The sequence below is a fragment of the Alligator mississippiensis genome, chromosome 6 (assembly GCF_030867095.1).
Source record: "Alligator mississippiensis isolate rAllMis1 chromosome 6, rAllMis1, whole genome shotgun sequence".
NCBI lineage: Eukaryota > Metazoa > Chordata > Crocodylia > Alligatoridae > Alligator > Alligator mississippiensis.
The window spans coordinates 84813288-84828218 of NC_081829.1; the positions used below are offsets into that span (position 1 = coordinate 84813288).

The window sequence follows — 14931 nt, forward strand, 5'->3', positions numbered from 1 at the left end:
GCCGCCCGGGAGACATAAAAAGCGGCCCCAACGATGCAGAGGGGCGGCTAATGAGTGGAGGCTGGAGGGAGAAGCCCTCACACGGAGGGGATCAGCCACCGCGGCCGGCAGCGTGGAAAGCCGGGGGCGGAGCCAGGAGAGGCTCCAAGAGAGTCGGCAGTGACACCAACAGCAAAGCTGGCAGGGAAGCCAGCTGCAGCGTTGACAGCAGAGCCGGCAGGGAGGCCGGCTGCAATGTCAATAGCAGAGCCGGCCCGGAAGCTGGTTGTAACGCCGGCAACGGAGCCAGCTGGAAAGCCGGCAGCGACGTCAGCCGCAGAGGCGGCAGCGAAGGTGGGAGCAATGCCGACGGGGGATCTAGCAGTTGCATCCGCAGCAGAGCCAACGGCAGCACCCACGGAGGAACCGGAGGGAGGAGCCGAGGGAGCAGTGTCAGGGCAGGCCGGCACTAAGACCTAGGAGCGAGCCTGTGCGGGAGCCTCGGAGAAGAGGGCCGAGTCCAACGGGCCCTCCTCGGGCCGCACCAGAGGGCAGACGGAGACCCGAAGGGGGGTTGGACAGTGGACCTTCGTGGCCCACAGCAGCCTTAGGAAGAGGCGGGGATTCAACACCCCAGTGGGTGAGCTGCCAGGGCGGTGGAACCCGAGCCAAGGGCAGTCCACACGGCCCAGAGGCCAGAGGCACCCTTGCGGGCCTCCTGGCCCAGTAGTTTAGGGGCCTCGGTTATCTCGGTGGTGGGATAGGCACATCACATCACAGGGTGATTAAGTATAGAGCGATAGGGAGTCTTATTGGAGGGACCAGGTCGGAGGTCCTCGCCGACCGTACACCAGGCCCGAAGTTCCAAGCTTGCAGCTGGCAAGCCATGGGCAGAAGTTGGGGAAGAGCTGAGGACACCAAAGGGGCCTGAAGATCAGCAGCCCAAGGTGGCGAGTGGCCGGGGTGTAGGGGAGGTCGGAGCCCCGTGAGTGCCCGCTGGGAGGCGCGACGACCCTGGAGGCTGCTCCAAGCGGGAACCCCTCCACTGAGGTAACATCCCAAGTCATGGCAGGCGAGTTAAGGGGACCCGCTGACGTCAGCAGGGGTAGCCTGTGGGGTCCACCCGCGAGCCCAGGACAGACACGATCCCTAGTCCGGGCAAAGGCCGCACGGGAGCGCTTAATTGAATGGAGGCGAGCACAGTTCTAGACAAGGCACAATACCAGCCTGTGCTGCGATATTCAAAGATACTCTCCTAGCAGAAATTGGAGAGGTCCCAGAATGACCTTCGTTTCCCCCTTTTATTCACCTACGCAAGCATTTGGGTCTATTTACTGTACTATAGGTGTTACAATACTTCACGGTAGATTAAAACCAGGTAGCAGAGAGGACTGCTACAGGAAGAACAAGCAACAGACTTACCTGTTGCAGGCGTCTGTGTTGTTGTAGTGGGAGCTGTTAACGCAAAAAGAGATGGAATGTGAAATTAAGAATGTTTTCATATTAAGATCTATTCTTACATATGGCATTAAATAAGAATTCCTGTGCTTATAAATATGTTCATGTAATACATAACACACACTATCACTCTCTCTCATGACAGGCAATATACAGGTAAGTATTTATCTAAGAACATTAGTGATTACCTGAGCAGATGACACCAGCATCTTCACCATGACCACAGTTGTGTGCGCCCCATCCACGGTGAGGACACTGCCAGAGGAATGACTCATTCCCTGAACACTGCACATCATCCAGGTGAATAGATCCTGAGCCTTGGCCAAAATAAGCATTTCCTGGTGCTAAAGCGGCCAGGCCACATCCAAGCTGCCTGCACACAACCTGGGCATCTCTTTGATCCCACGAATCATCACAAACTGTCCCCCAGGTTCCATTGTGATAAATTTCTATGCGCCCCTCACATCTATTGCTTCCATTCACCAATCTGAGGCTGGTACCTTCAAAGACGGAGAAAAGAGCTTTACTGCTCACAAGCATAAACAGTCACAATCCAATTGGCATATTGCGACCCTATCTTCCGAGAATTCAGTTTCCATGCCGCAGCCTACCCCTGCGCGCCACGGCAGGGAGGCTTCGGCTCCTCTCCGCTACGTCTGTGAAATACACTGGGGTCAATCACTGTCTCTCACATTTAAGCCCCTAAGGCACATCTCAGACAATACTCCATTTTGCAGTACTGTCAGAGTGCTATTACTTCCCCACGCTGTTTCCCATAAACACCAGTGAGGATTTTCCCATAGGACCCAGGTGTTCTGACAAATCCCACCTCAGATGGCCAGGTCTGAATAAATTGGCCTGCCCCTGCTCAATGGCAAGAAAGCATTCACACCAATTTCTGATTTCATCTCGCTTGTTAGATGCATCATACTATACTATAGTGACTTTTGATTTGCTACTTTATACATTATGGGTTTTTGGCCCTTCTTTAGGGATTGACTCTCCCCCACTTCTTTGCTGTTAGGAAAGGCAGCCAATCAGAGCTACCAGCCAGTAAGGTAGGACTTGCCTCCCAGCAGACATAATAGATAATGGCCAGTTCATAGGTATTTTCATGGAGCAGAGCTTGATATCATTATAGACAGGACAGAACGGACTAGAAAATGTGCCATACGAATACTGAAGAATGTCACCACAGGAATAGTTCTCTGCAGAGTAAAATTCAGCGCATGAAAATACTTAACAGGCATAGCCATCAATTTCGACATAGGCTCTTCTAGACCAGGTAGAATTCCAGCCTGTGTTACGATATTGAAAGCTACTCTCCTAACAGAGACTGGACAGGTCCCACAATGACTTCTTTTCCCTTTTCTTCAAATATGCAAGCATTTGGGTCTATTTCCTGTATTACAGGTGTGACTATGCTTCATGGTAGATTCCAACCAGGTAGCAGAGAGGACTGCTACAGGAAGAACAAGTAACAGGCTTACCTGCTCCAGGCTTCTGCGTTGTTGTAGTGGTAGCTGTTAATACAAAAAGAGTGCTCTTACTTCCCCACGCTATGCTTCCCATAAACACAATACTCCATTTTGCAGTAGTGTCAGAGTGTTATTACTTCTCCACACTGTTTCCCATAAACACCGGTGAGGATTTTCCCCATAGGACCCAGGTGTTCTGACAAATCCCACCTCAGATGGCCTGGTCTGAATAAATTGTCCTGCTGGCGCTCAATGGGAAGAAAACATTCAAACCAGTTTTTGCTTTAATCTCACATATTAGATGCATCAGATCCTCCATTTCATTTTGCCATTTTATACATTATGAGTTTTCAGCCCATTCTGTAGGGATTGGCTGACCCCCATTTCTTTGCTCTTAGGAAAAGCAGCCAATCAGAGCTGCCAACCAGCAGGGGACAGCTTAATCTCTCAGCAGGCAGAACAGAGAATGGCCTTGTCACCCCAAAACTACCTCCAGAAGCATGCAAAGACCAAAGTCTGAGACAGCACTGACATGCTGACCCACAGGCTCTAACACAAGCTCGGAGGAGCAGCTGAACCAAGCTGATGGTTAAACTCCCGACTCCATTAGTGACACGTCCTGCTGTTTCTCCCACCTAGGTGAGGAAAAGATACAGGTCTCACCCTTGGCAGCAAGGGAGCTCAACAGCCCAAGACAAGAGGGTCACGAAGGGCAGGAAAGACCTAGGCAGCAGTCAGCTCAGGACAAGAGGAATGTGTGGGGGGAGCGGGGACAGGGCTCAGAATTGGGACTGGTGGGAAAGCAGGCAACGTGAATCCCTCCCCAGCTGGGGCAGGTGCACTGATGTCCGAGAGTGATTACTGAGGGCCCCGACTCCATCATTTGCCCAGCATGTGCAGCAGCCCTGACTGGCTGTCTTTCATGTGGAGATGGGGAAAGTGGGGAATGGTAGTCTCTCCCGCTCATAGCAAGACATATGCATGCACATTGGCATACAAAAGAGATGGAATACAAAATTAAGGATGTTTTCATGTTAAGATCTATTCTTATATGTGGCCAAAGCTCTTGTACCACAGGTAGTCTCATGGAAATCTCCAGAAACCCTCATGGTGATAATACCTAACTCCTTAAGGATTCTGGTTTTATTGATGTCCTGTGTATCATGTGACAATGTTTGCTGACTTGCTTGAACATCAACAAACTTGGACTTAATACAACTATTCCTTTCCACCTTTTAATTATAAAAAATATATAATGAATATATAACCCACAAATGGTGAATATATAACCCACAATTGTAGTCTGGGGCTTGTTGTTTTTTCCTACCAGATCTAAACACTATTTGATTACACCCACTTATGGAATCCTGAACTTTTCACTGACCATTCCATTAATTCAGATCATGCCCTTCTATACATGACAATATATTTCCTTTTTAGCAAGGACAAACTATAGTAGCCTTTGTCCAACGCCCTATTATTTACATTTTTTAGAGTAGTGGCACAAATGCAGCTTTTCCGGTAAATATAGTGGATATTACTTGAGAGCTACATATTTATTATGCTTGCATTTTAAATGCATATACACTTTACAGTACAAGTTCTGTACAATGCTTTTCAGCGTATGGGGCTCAATTCTGTTTGGCTGTGACTTTTATGTATAGTAGTAAACTAATGAGAAGTTTAAATTTAAGCCTGTTCTTCAATCCTAAGTATTCTGTATCACCCTGCAGGGTCAGATCTATAAACCATTTACAGCTTAGCTCAAATTCTGAGTTACCTGTTTGTGGAGGTGCTGTCACTCCAGAATCTGTTAGTATAGAAAAATAAGATATTAGACACAAGACATTTCTAATACAAACAGGATGCATATACACATGCACTTTACTGTGCATTAGTCTATTTTAATATGCATTAAAGTGTCACAAAAAACTGTGCTGTTTCACTAATGTGCATTACAATAGGACAGTGTGCATTTTTCTAGTACCTCACAATGGGTGAAGGTACTAAATTGAATGTGCATTACCTAAAATGAATGTGTAGACACACCCCTAGTCCCTCATTGATGGCATGACTCAAAAGCAAAATAGCAAATGTTTGAAACACGTTTACAAAAAACTTGTGTCCATTAAGATCATTATCACAGGTTAAAATTTTGTAAGTGTAAATCACACTAAGTTGAACTGAGAATTTACTACTTGCTTTTATGGAGCTTGGATTGGGTCTATCTTGATCTACCTTACTATCTGTCTTGTCTATCCATACCTTATGTTCCTTCTAAATGTTACACTTATGCTGCGATTGTGTTAATCGCAGCATAAATGACAAGGGTGCTATGTGTACACACAACTTAAGGTGCTGTAAATGGCAAACAAGGCATAACATTTTTCCACAGGTAGTGTAGAACAATTTTATGGTTAATTTCTACGGTCCTTTAAATTGAATGTGAGGCCAGGCCAACAATCAGCTGATTGTTGGCTTGGGTTAAGGACCACACCAAGAGCTGGAACTGGCCACAGTGCGGCCCTTACTTGGCTGGCAATCAGCTGGTTGTCAGCTCAGGCTGGGCATTGCACTGAGGTCTCAAACCAGCACCAGTGTGGTCCCCAGGCAGAGCCAACAATCAGCTGATTGTCAACCCTGGGCATGCGGTTTGCAACTTACTGGGGCAGTTGCCTAAACTTGGGCTCCCCCTGCAATGGCAAGTAGGGTATGATGGGCATCTGATTTCTAGTCTCAAAATTGTGTCTCCTGTTATGTGTGCAGCATGGGAGGAGGCATGATTGTGGGGATCATGAATCAGATCCCATTGTGCATTTAAATGAATGTCTTCCAGTAACATTAGACTAAAACATCATCTCACTCCCCATTATACTCTGCATCCACTGCTTGTATACTTGCCCTTAGAAATAAAGTTCATATATTTAAAGTACATTGATTTGAGACATTTTACTACCATGGAGTGTAAAACAAAGATTTTGTAAAAAAACAGAAGCCTTAGTATAGCCTGAAATACGTGGATACTAGGGGTGTCAAGATGTAAAAGCCACAGATATATGAGAAAAACAAAGAATACATACCTGAACATATCACACTGGCATCCCCATAATAGTCACATGAATGGGGCCAATGTTGATAAGGACACTCCCATAAAAAATGTTCAGAGCCAGTGCAGTTCACTGCTGTCATCAGAGGATATAACCAGCCTTCACCATAATAGGAATTTCTCAACGCAGCAACAGCTGAGCCACAATTAAGTTGTCTGCACAAAACCAGTGCATCGTTCATATCCCATAAAGAGCCACAAACTTTATACCAGCTTCCAAAATAAAATATTTCAACACGACCTGCACATCTGTTTGGCCCATTCGTGAGTTGCACAAGTAGTTCTTGGAAAGACACAAAATAATTCAGTGTTAGTGTTTTCCTCTGTTTTCACTGGAGAATGGATTTAATGTCAATGCTTATGAAACGACACAAAACTAATATAGAACTATTTTATTTTTACACAAAAAGTGCTGCTTTGTATAAAAAGGCTTCTTCTATGACACTGAGATTAAATAACCTCCCTAAAATAGATAGTAAAAATCCTACAACACCACACATAAGCCAAAAGTAAAATCCTGACCCTTCCAGAAGTTTTTAACTTACTTCAATGTACCAGGATGAAGCAGGACTAAAATGATGCATCCTATAGTTGTACACTGGGAGGTGGGGGATGGGAAAGAATAGGAGAAGTGGGCTTTTCCCCTCTCTTTATTATTAAGGGTAAGACTGGGATAAAGTCAATTCCAGAAACTTAGAGATGGTATGGGGAGAAAAGGAGCAAAAAAGTGAAGACTGAAGACTTTTGAATTTTAAGAGCACCAGAATGAGTTTTTAAAAAATGGCACCTTATTTATATTACTACCACTTCAAACCACTCTGACAAGGGAAAGTGGCCTTCCTATGAAGACAAACATACTGTGTGAGCACTTGATGGTTGTTTCACCCAAGGGTTGCCTATTTTTTCTAAACTCTCTCCTCCCTTCTGAATTACCTACCTTTTGAATTACCTACAAATTAATCCCTGAGACACAAAATAATTGTGAGACCAATATTTCTAGGTCACCAATTAACATTTGGACCAAGTTAGCAGCGCAAAGCTGTTATGAAAAAATAACAGCTATAACTTAATAGTACTTTGCTGTCAGGGAAGGTTTGGTTTGGATCCAAGTTGAACATAATACAATAAATATCTTGTAAGAGGCCTGAGTCTACAGGATGGTTTTTGAGGCAATAGGCAATATTGTAAATCAAAAGAAAAGCAAAATGTAAATAATACCATGTATAGATTGACTCACCATCAGCTATAGTTTGATCTGAAAAAAGCATATGAAATAAAATACATTAGCATATAACACTTAGGTGTATTCAAAGCATTCCTTTTTTACTCCCTCAAAATTGTAATCACTTGTTTGTGAAGTGCGAGTACGTCAGGAATGTTGCAAACATGACTGGGACAAAGTGCCTCATTCTACCAGAAAGCAATTTCTAAACATGTTAATGAGGCAGAAAGGACACATTCCAAACCTACTAATTTTGAATCTTTGAGTTTCGTACACCTTAGCCAACAGAGCTATACGGAGCCCAACACCAACCTACGGATTTAGAAAGAGATGCCTAGATTCACTGCAGCGTGTCCTCCTATCCATCCTCTTCAGAACACCAGAATTAGAGAGAGTAATAATGTTATCCAAGTTTTGGCTGTAGTCAGCTTCCATCCACCCTCAATCCAGCCCTGGACAACTTATCCAGTGGGTCAGTGGGAAGATAGATCCTATTCAGTTCTAGGATGTATTCAGCATGAGCAAATGGGAACAGAAGGGAGTGGCTCTTTCCTCAGTCCTTCTGCAACAGGATAAAGGTGAGCAGGCTGGGAAACTTCTCTTTTCAACCTCTTGTATCATCCTGCTGCAGGAGTGATGTTTTTTACCATCACCTTCCTTCCTGCTGAGTTCCTCAACTCTATGCAGGAGTTCCTAAACTCTCACAGGGCCCCTGTAAATCTAAGCTCCTACTTTGAAGGAGCATTCCCTATGCATGATACAAAAGTAGGCAAGTGGAATTGTCAATACCAGTGAAAGGCTGATGTAGGCAGGATACTTAGATGTATTGCTTATATCTTGGTCAGATTGGTTTTCCCAGTCAGAAAATGTTGCCCAAGGAGGAAATATTATCGGATGACTTGAAAAGCTGTGCAGCCTCTTTCACTGCATGAAACCAGCACTTTTTGAAAAACAGCTACAGGGGTCTTTGCAATTGTACAATAAAGGACGCATCTAGAAGAGATGCTTAGAGGACAGTAGCCTGTTACTACTGTGCAGTAGCATTGCTGGGCACAAACCATGATGCAATGTTACTGTGCAATAGTAACAAGGTACTGCACAGTCAGTGTTACCAGGCAACCATGTCAGGATGCTACTGCACAATAACACCAGTTATTTAGTACTTGGCTATGCAGTCATTTAGTACTTGGTTATTTTTTTGCAGTATTGTGTCAGTGATTTAATGAGATATGATGACACCACAAAAAAAGTATACTACAGATTTGACTGATGGATATAACAAAAGCCAAAAACACACAGCACCACTGGAAAATAAAGTTAAACAAGATAGGACTTACAGGTGGTAAGTTCAGATGTTGTAGTAAACTCAGGTGTGGTGGTGGTTGTAGATCTTGTATCTTTAAGGAAACAAGGTAAATTAGAAATGGTTTTCTTTTTTCAAGGATGTTAGTTTCAAGATTTCTGTTACTTAATACATAATAAGGGTCTTTAGTTACCAGTTTGGTGTGTTAAGTGACCCTCTAAGGAAGCTTTTGCTTACTATGATTGTAATAAAAGCTTACTTTTTCATTCCTTTTACAAGAGGATGTGCAAATACAATGCAAATGTCTTGGTGGAAAGAAAGGGCACTGGGGAGAAAGACATTTAGTACTTGATTATGCAGTCATTTAGTACTTGGTTATTTTTTTGCAGTGTTGTCTCAGTGATTTCATGAGATATGATGACACCACAAAAAAAGTATACTACAGATTTGACTGATAGATATAACAAAAGCCAAATATGCACAGCACCACTGGAAAATGGGCACCTGGTACTGGCTACTGGGGATGACCTAGTCGGCGACCTAGAGATCGACTGGAAGCTGGGTGACAGCGACCACGAGCTGATCACCTTCACCATCCGCTGAAAAGCTGGCAAGTCAGTCAGCAACACGGAAGTCCTTGACTTCAGGAAAGCTGACTTTGACAAGCTCAGGAGGCTTGTCAGTGAGGCCCTAAGGGACTGTGACCACAGGGAGAGGGGAGTTCAAGAAGAGTGGTTGCTCCTCAAGGGAGCGATCCTCAATGCACAAACTAAGTCTATTCCATCTCAGAGGAAAGGCAGCAAGAGGGCACAGCAGCCCCCCTGGCTCTCCAGGGACCTAGCAGACCTCCTGAGGCTAAAAAGAAAGGCCTACAAAGGATGGAGGATGGGAGTCACCTCCAAGGAGGATTATTCTGCACTGGTCCGGTCCTGTAGGGAGCTGACCAGGAAAGCCAAGGCTGCAACTGAACTCCAGCTAGCTTTGAGCATCAAGGACAATAAAAAGTCCTTTTTCAGATACGTGGGGAGCCGGAGGAAAAGCAAGGGCAACATTGGACCCCTGCTGAACCAGATGGGGCAACTGACAACTGATGCCCAGGAAAAAGCCAACCTATTAAATAGGTACTTTGCATTGGTCTTTCACCAGCCCCATGGGACGCCCATGCCTGCTACAGGGCCGGGAAGTCCGGGAGAGGATGATCCCCTGCCTTCCATTAATGCTGACTTCGTGAAGGAACATCTTAAGAAGCTGGATACCTTCAAGTCAGCCGGCCCTGACAATCTTCACCCCAGGGTACTCAAGGAGCTGGCGAGCATCATAGCCCAGCCTCTAGCACGGATCTTTGAAAACTCTTGGTGCTCTGGTGTAGTGCCCAAAGACTGGAAGAAGGCCAATGTGGTGCCTATCTTCAAGAAAGGGAGGAAAGTGGATCCAGCTAACTATAGGCCCATCAGCCTGACTTCTATCCCGGGGAAGATCTTAGAAAAGTTTATTAAGGAGGCCATCCTTAATGGACTGGCCGACGCCAACATCTTAAGGGATAGCCAGCATGGGTTTGTTGCGGGTAGGTCTTGCTTGATCAATCTCATTTCCTTCTATGACCAGGTGACCTATCACCTGGACAAGGGAGATGAGATTGATGTCATATATCTTGACTTCAAAAAAGCCTTCGATCTGGTGTCCCATGATCGTCTCTTGGAGAAACTGGCCAATTGTCGCCTTGGGTCCTCCACGATCCACTGGCTGGAAAATTGGCTCCGAGGTCGGACCCAGAAGATAGTAATTGATGGAAGTCACTCATCATGGTGTCCTGTGACCAGTGGGGTCCCCCAGGGCTCTGTCCTTGGATCCATACTGTTCAACATCTTCATTAATGATGTGGACACTGGAGTCAGAAGCGGACTGGCCAAGTTCGCAGATGACACCAAACTTTGGGGCAAAGCATCCACACCAGAAGACAGGCGGATGATCCAGGCTGACCTGGACAGGCTCAGCAAGTGGGCGGACGAGAATCTGATGGTGTTCAACGTTGATAAATGCAAGGTGCTCCACCTTGGGGAAAAAAAACCTGCAGCATCCTTATAGGCTCGGCAGTGCTATGTTGGCTAGCACTATGGAAGAAAGAGTCTTGGGGGTCATCATTGACCACAAGATGAACCTGAGCCTGCAATGCGATGCTGCGGCTAGTAAAGCGACCAAAACGCTGGCTTGCATCCATAGATGCTTGTCAAGCAAATCCCGGGACGTCATTCTCCCCCTGTCCTCGGCCTTAGTGAGGCCGCAGCTGGAGTACCACGTCCAGTTTTGGGCTCCACACTTCAAAAAGGATGTGGAGAAGCTTGAGAGAGTCAAGAGAAGAGCCACGCGCATGATCAGAGGTCAGGGAAGCAGACCCTACGATGACAGGCTGAGAGCCCTGGGGCTCTTTAGCCTGGAAAAGCGCAGGCTCAGGGGTGATCTGATGGCCACCTACAAGTTTATCAGGGGTGACCATCAGTATCTGGGGGAACGTTTGTTCACCAGAGCGCCCCAAGGGATGACGAGGTCGAATGGTCACAAACTACTACAAGATCGTTTCAGGCTGGACATAAGGAAGAATTTCTTTACTGTCCGAGCCCCCAAGGTCTGGAACAGCCTGCCACCGGAGGTTGTTCAAGCGCCTTCATTGAACACCTTCAAGATGAAACTGGATGCTTATCTTGCTGGGATCCTATGACCCCAGCTGACTTCCTGCCCTTTCGGCGGGGGGCTGGACTCGATGATCTTCCAAGGTCCCTTCCAGCCCTAATGTCTATGAAATCTATGAAATCTATGAAAATAAAGTTAAACAAGATGGGACTTACAGGTGGTAGGTTCAGGTGTTGTAGTAAACTCAGTTGTAGTGGTGGTTGTAGATCTTGCATCTTTAAGGAAACAAGATAAATTAGAAATGATTTTCTTTTTGAAGGATATTAGTTTCAAGATTTCTGTTACTTAATACATAATAAGGGTCTTTAGTTACCAGTTTGGTGTGTTAAGTGACCCTCTGAGGAAGCTTTTGCTTACTATGATTGTAATAAAAGCTTACTTTTTCATTCCTATACAAAAGGATGTGCAAATACAATGCAAATGTCTTGCTGGAAAGAAAGGGCACTGGGGAGAAAGATATTTGCACAGATTTCAATAGTTAGGACAGTGGCCAGGAGGGATCACAAATATATGTTTCTGGAACCTGTTTGGTTAACTCTCTGCTTCTATTATCTGCTAGTTAATATCATAAACTCACCACATAATAACATTTCTTAATGAATTTTTAAGCTCTACTAATCTAATATAATAAAACCCTTAGTCCATCTGTCTTTCTGTCGGTCTGTCCCTAACACTCCGGGCCATCTGCACATGTGCTGCCGAGAGGGCAGGCGGTGATTGGCTGGCCTGGGCACAACTTTGTGCTGGGTTTAGGGGAGGGGGCAGAGGCAGTCAGGGGCCAGGAGCCACCATGCTGCACCCCCCCCCAACAACAGCTGGCACAGAGGGGGAGGGGAGCAGGAAAGGAAGGGGAATGGTGGTGGAACAGTGGAAGTACCACTACTGGGGGAAAGGCTGGGTGGGGAGGGAGTGGGACTAAGACTACACCAGGCTGATCCTGGAGGTGGGGACTGCGCTCAGGCAGGGCTGAGTTGTGGGGCCATGGGAGCCCAATGGCTCCTCCAGGAGTGCAGAAGGGCAGCTCCCACTGCTGCGCACTCTACAGGGGAGCTTTGCGGGGGGGGGCACATGCCCTCCCTCTTGGCTCCTCCATGCAGTGCCCTTGGATAACCTGCTGGGCTCTGACTGCCCCGTGGCATGTGGCTGGGTGTGTGTGGCATGCCGCATGTGGCTTGGTGTGTATGGTGTGCAGCATGTCTGGGTGTGTATGGTGTGTGGCATGTGGCTGGGGGCATGTGGCGTGCGGCACATGTCTGTGTGTGTGGCATGTGGCTGGGCGCATGGCATCTAGTTTTGGCTGGGTGTGTGTGTTGGGTGTGTGGCATATAGTTGAGTGTGTGCGTGTGGTGAATGGCTGGGTGTGGGTATGTGTATGTGTGTGTGTGTGTGTGTGGTGCATGTGATGTGTGGCTGGCTGTGTGTGTGGCATGTGGTGTGTGGCATGTGACTGGGTGTGTGGCTGAGTGTGTGTGGCATGTGGCTGAGTGTGTGTGGCATGTGGCTAGGTATGTGGTGGGCTGTGTGTGTGTGGGTGGCATGCAGCATGTGGCAGGGCACGTGGCTGGCTGGGTGCATGTGGCCAACACAAACAGCTTACACAAAGCATCTAGTCCAAGGGTATGTAATTACTCCAGTTGTGTCCTGAGTCCTTGCAGTATTAGAGTTTACGTCCTGTCCTTAAGTCACAACTGATAAGGATTCTTCTGTATACTCCATCACATGCAGTTGCATAACAGAACTAAATATCTCTCTCTTTAGGTCATGTATGATAGTAAATATTAGAAAAGCTCCTGAGATTTACCTGTTGTAGCAATCCATGGTGGAAATGCGGTGGTAACACCTGTCAGTGCAATAGAGAACAACATGGAAATGAGGTCTACAGACTAATATTGCAAAGGAGAGATTCCTACACCCAGTAATGTATCAGTATAGCCTTCCTTGCAGCACAGACATTCTCTAGGTCTGGCTCTTTCCTGGGTGCTTTCCGCATGCATACCATGTTAAGAAAAACAGGATGTTATGCTGCCTCATGTTGGACCATGTTACAGACATGCTTACTTATATTATGGCCAGTCTCATCCATTCTATGAGGCTCTTGTTACTTAAATCTATGACAACTACTTTCAGTAATTGGGGTTTAGGGGGACAGGGCATTTGGATATCTTGTAATCCTGTAATCCATTTTCCAGATGGGGGCTTTTAAACTCCTTGGTTCAGGTACCACCAAACCAGTCATTCATGCCTTCTAGTCTCTCTTATCATTTGGTTGATAACTGTCAGCACCTCTCCATGCTTGCCAGCAGTGTAAATGCAAGGTTCAACAATCTCCAGCTCTCTGCTCTACCCAGTCTAGGCAGGGTAATTTACTTCTTCCAAGTATTTTTGGAATTTCAAAATAACTTTTGCAATTAGTACTCGGACTTTTTTGTTTTCATTATATATATTATCGCTCATAATGAAATTCAAACATTAAGTGACATATTAACTGACCCATATGCAACCTCTTTGTTTTAAGTAGCTTTTGCCATAGGAAGCAGACTGAAATTCAATACACAATTCTGGTGACCATGCAGGAGGAGGAAAAGAATGGAGCTAACTTTATCTTCTCTGTTGAATTTTAAGGGCAGACTGAGATTTAAGCCTGTGGTGAGATCACTTCTGTTTTTGACTCCATGGAGGGCATAGGTCTATTTAGAGGCAGAGTGCATATGAACACCTGCACTTTTCCTTCCTTGATGTAAAACACAAAGTAAAAAAATTAAGCATCCAGCTTGCATGATCAAAGCTGTTCAGAAGGATCTCCATTTGCAAAACCTGTACATCCAGTAGCCTACTGCACAAACTTAACAAAACACCCCACTGGTGGGAGGCCCATCAGTTTACACAACTCATGCCTGGGAGCCCGCATCAGCCTGGCCAAACGCAATTCCACTGATAATTGAATAATTAATGGTGTGATAGGAACCAACCACAAAGTTATTATACATTTTCTGCCTAACTTGGTAGTTTATGCCATTTTTATTACACCATTAGCTGAATTAACACGTTACCAGATATAAGTCATGATTAACTAGTCGTTTTTGTCACATATGCTCAGGGCCTCAGGTATTGTATGATGAGGAGTCCTGCTGAAATACAAACTACCAAATATCTGCTAGACTGCTTAAGTAAAACATGAGAAATATCTGGTGCAGAAATACATGCTCGATTTATGCTTGCATGCATGCCTTCATCACCGCTTAAAGCAAGAATGAGCAACGCAGAAATCAAGAAAATTTCACTGACAAGATATATATTCGTGCCCAGGACAGAGGGCCGGACCTGATAAACTGTTTAGGTCCCTTCTGACCCTAGAGTACTATGATACTAAAGAAAAACAACGTTTATCTACAGTTGGAAACCATTAAAAAGGCCTAAAGCAGATTCTGGATGTAGACTCACAGCCTCGGAGCAAAGCTAGCTTCCTCAACAGACCATATATACTTCTGCATAAGTATACAGTAACATAGTCCTTCAGTCTCAGGGCTGGATTTTTATGATTGGAGCTGGACATACCCTTCTGCTGTTTCCAAGAGCATTCACTTGCCCCCCTTCTACTTCCCAGGCCTAGCACTCTGCAATCATTAACATTTGCAGTGCTTGGAATGGCTTGTTGGTCCACACTACTGTGGAAACAGAGGAGGATACAGCTAATTAG

At 45.6% G+C, this 14931-nt stretch overlaps 1 protein-coding gene across 1 annotated transcript in view; it reads right to left on the minus strand.

Moving 5' to 3' along the window:
- Nucleotides 1-14931, minus strand: part of LOC106739408 (deleted in malignant brain tumors 1 protein) — a 126736-nt gene that overhangs the window by 57585 nt on the left and 54220 nt on the right. Inside the window, exons 21-28 of the mRNA XM_059730344.1 lie at nt 11390-11449; nt 8581-8640; nt 7259-7276; nt 5996-6304; nt 4672-4725; nt 2928-2960; nt 1626-1937; nt 1402-1434 (exon numbers count right to left, since the gene is read on the minus strand). Of these exons, the coding sequence (XP_059586327.1) occupies nt 1402-1434; nt 1626-1937; nt 2928-2960; nt 4672-4725; nt 5996-6304; nt 7259-7276; nt 8581-8640; nt 11390-11449 (879 nt within the window). The remainder of the gene's footprint in view (nt 1-1401; nt 1435-1625; nt 1938-2927; nt 2961-4671; nt 4726-5995; nt 6305-7258; nt 7277-8580; nt 8641-11389; nt 11450-14931) is intronic.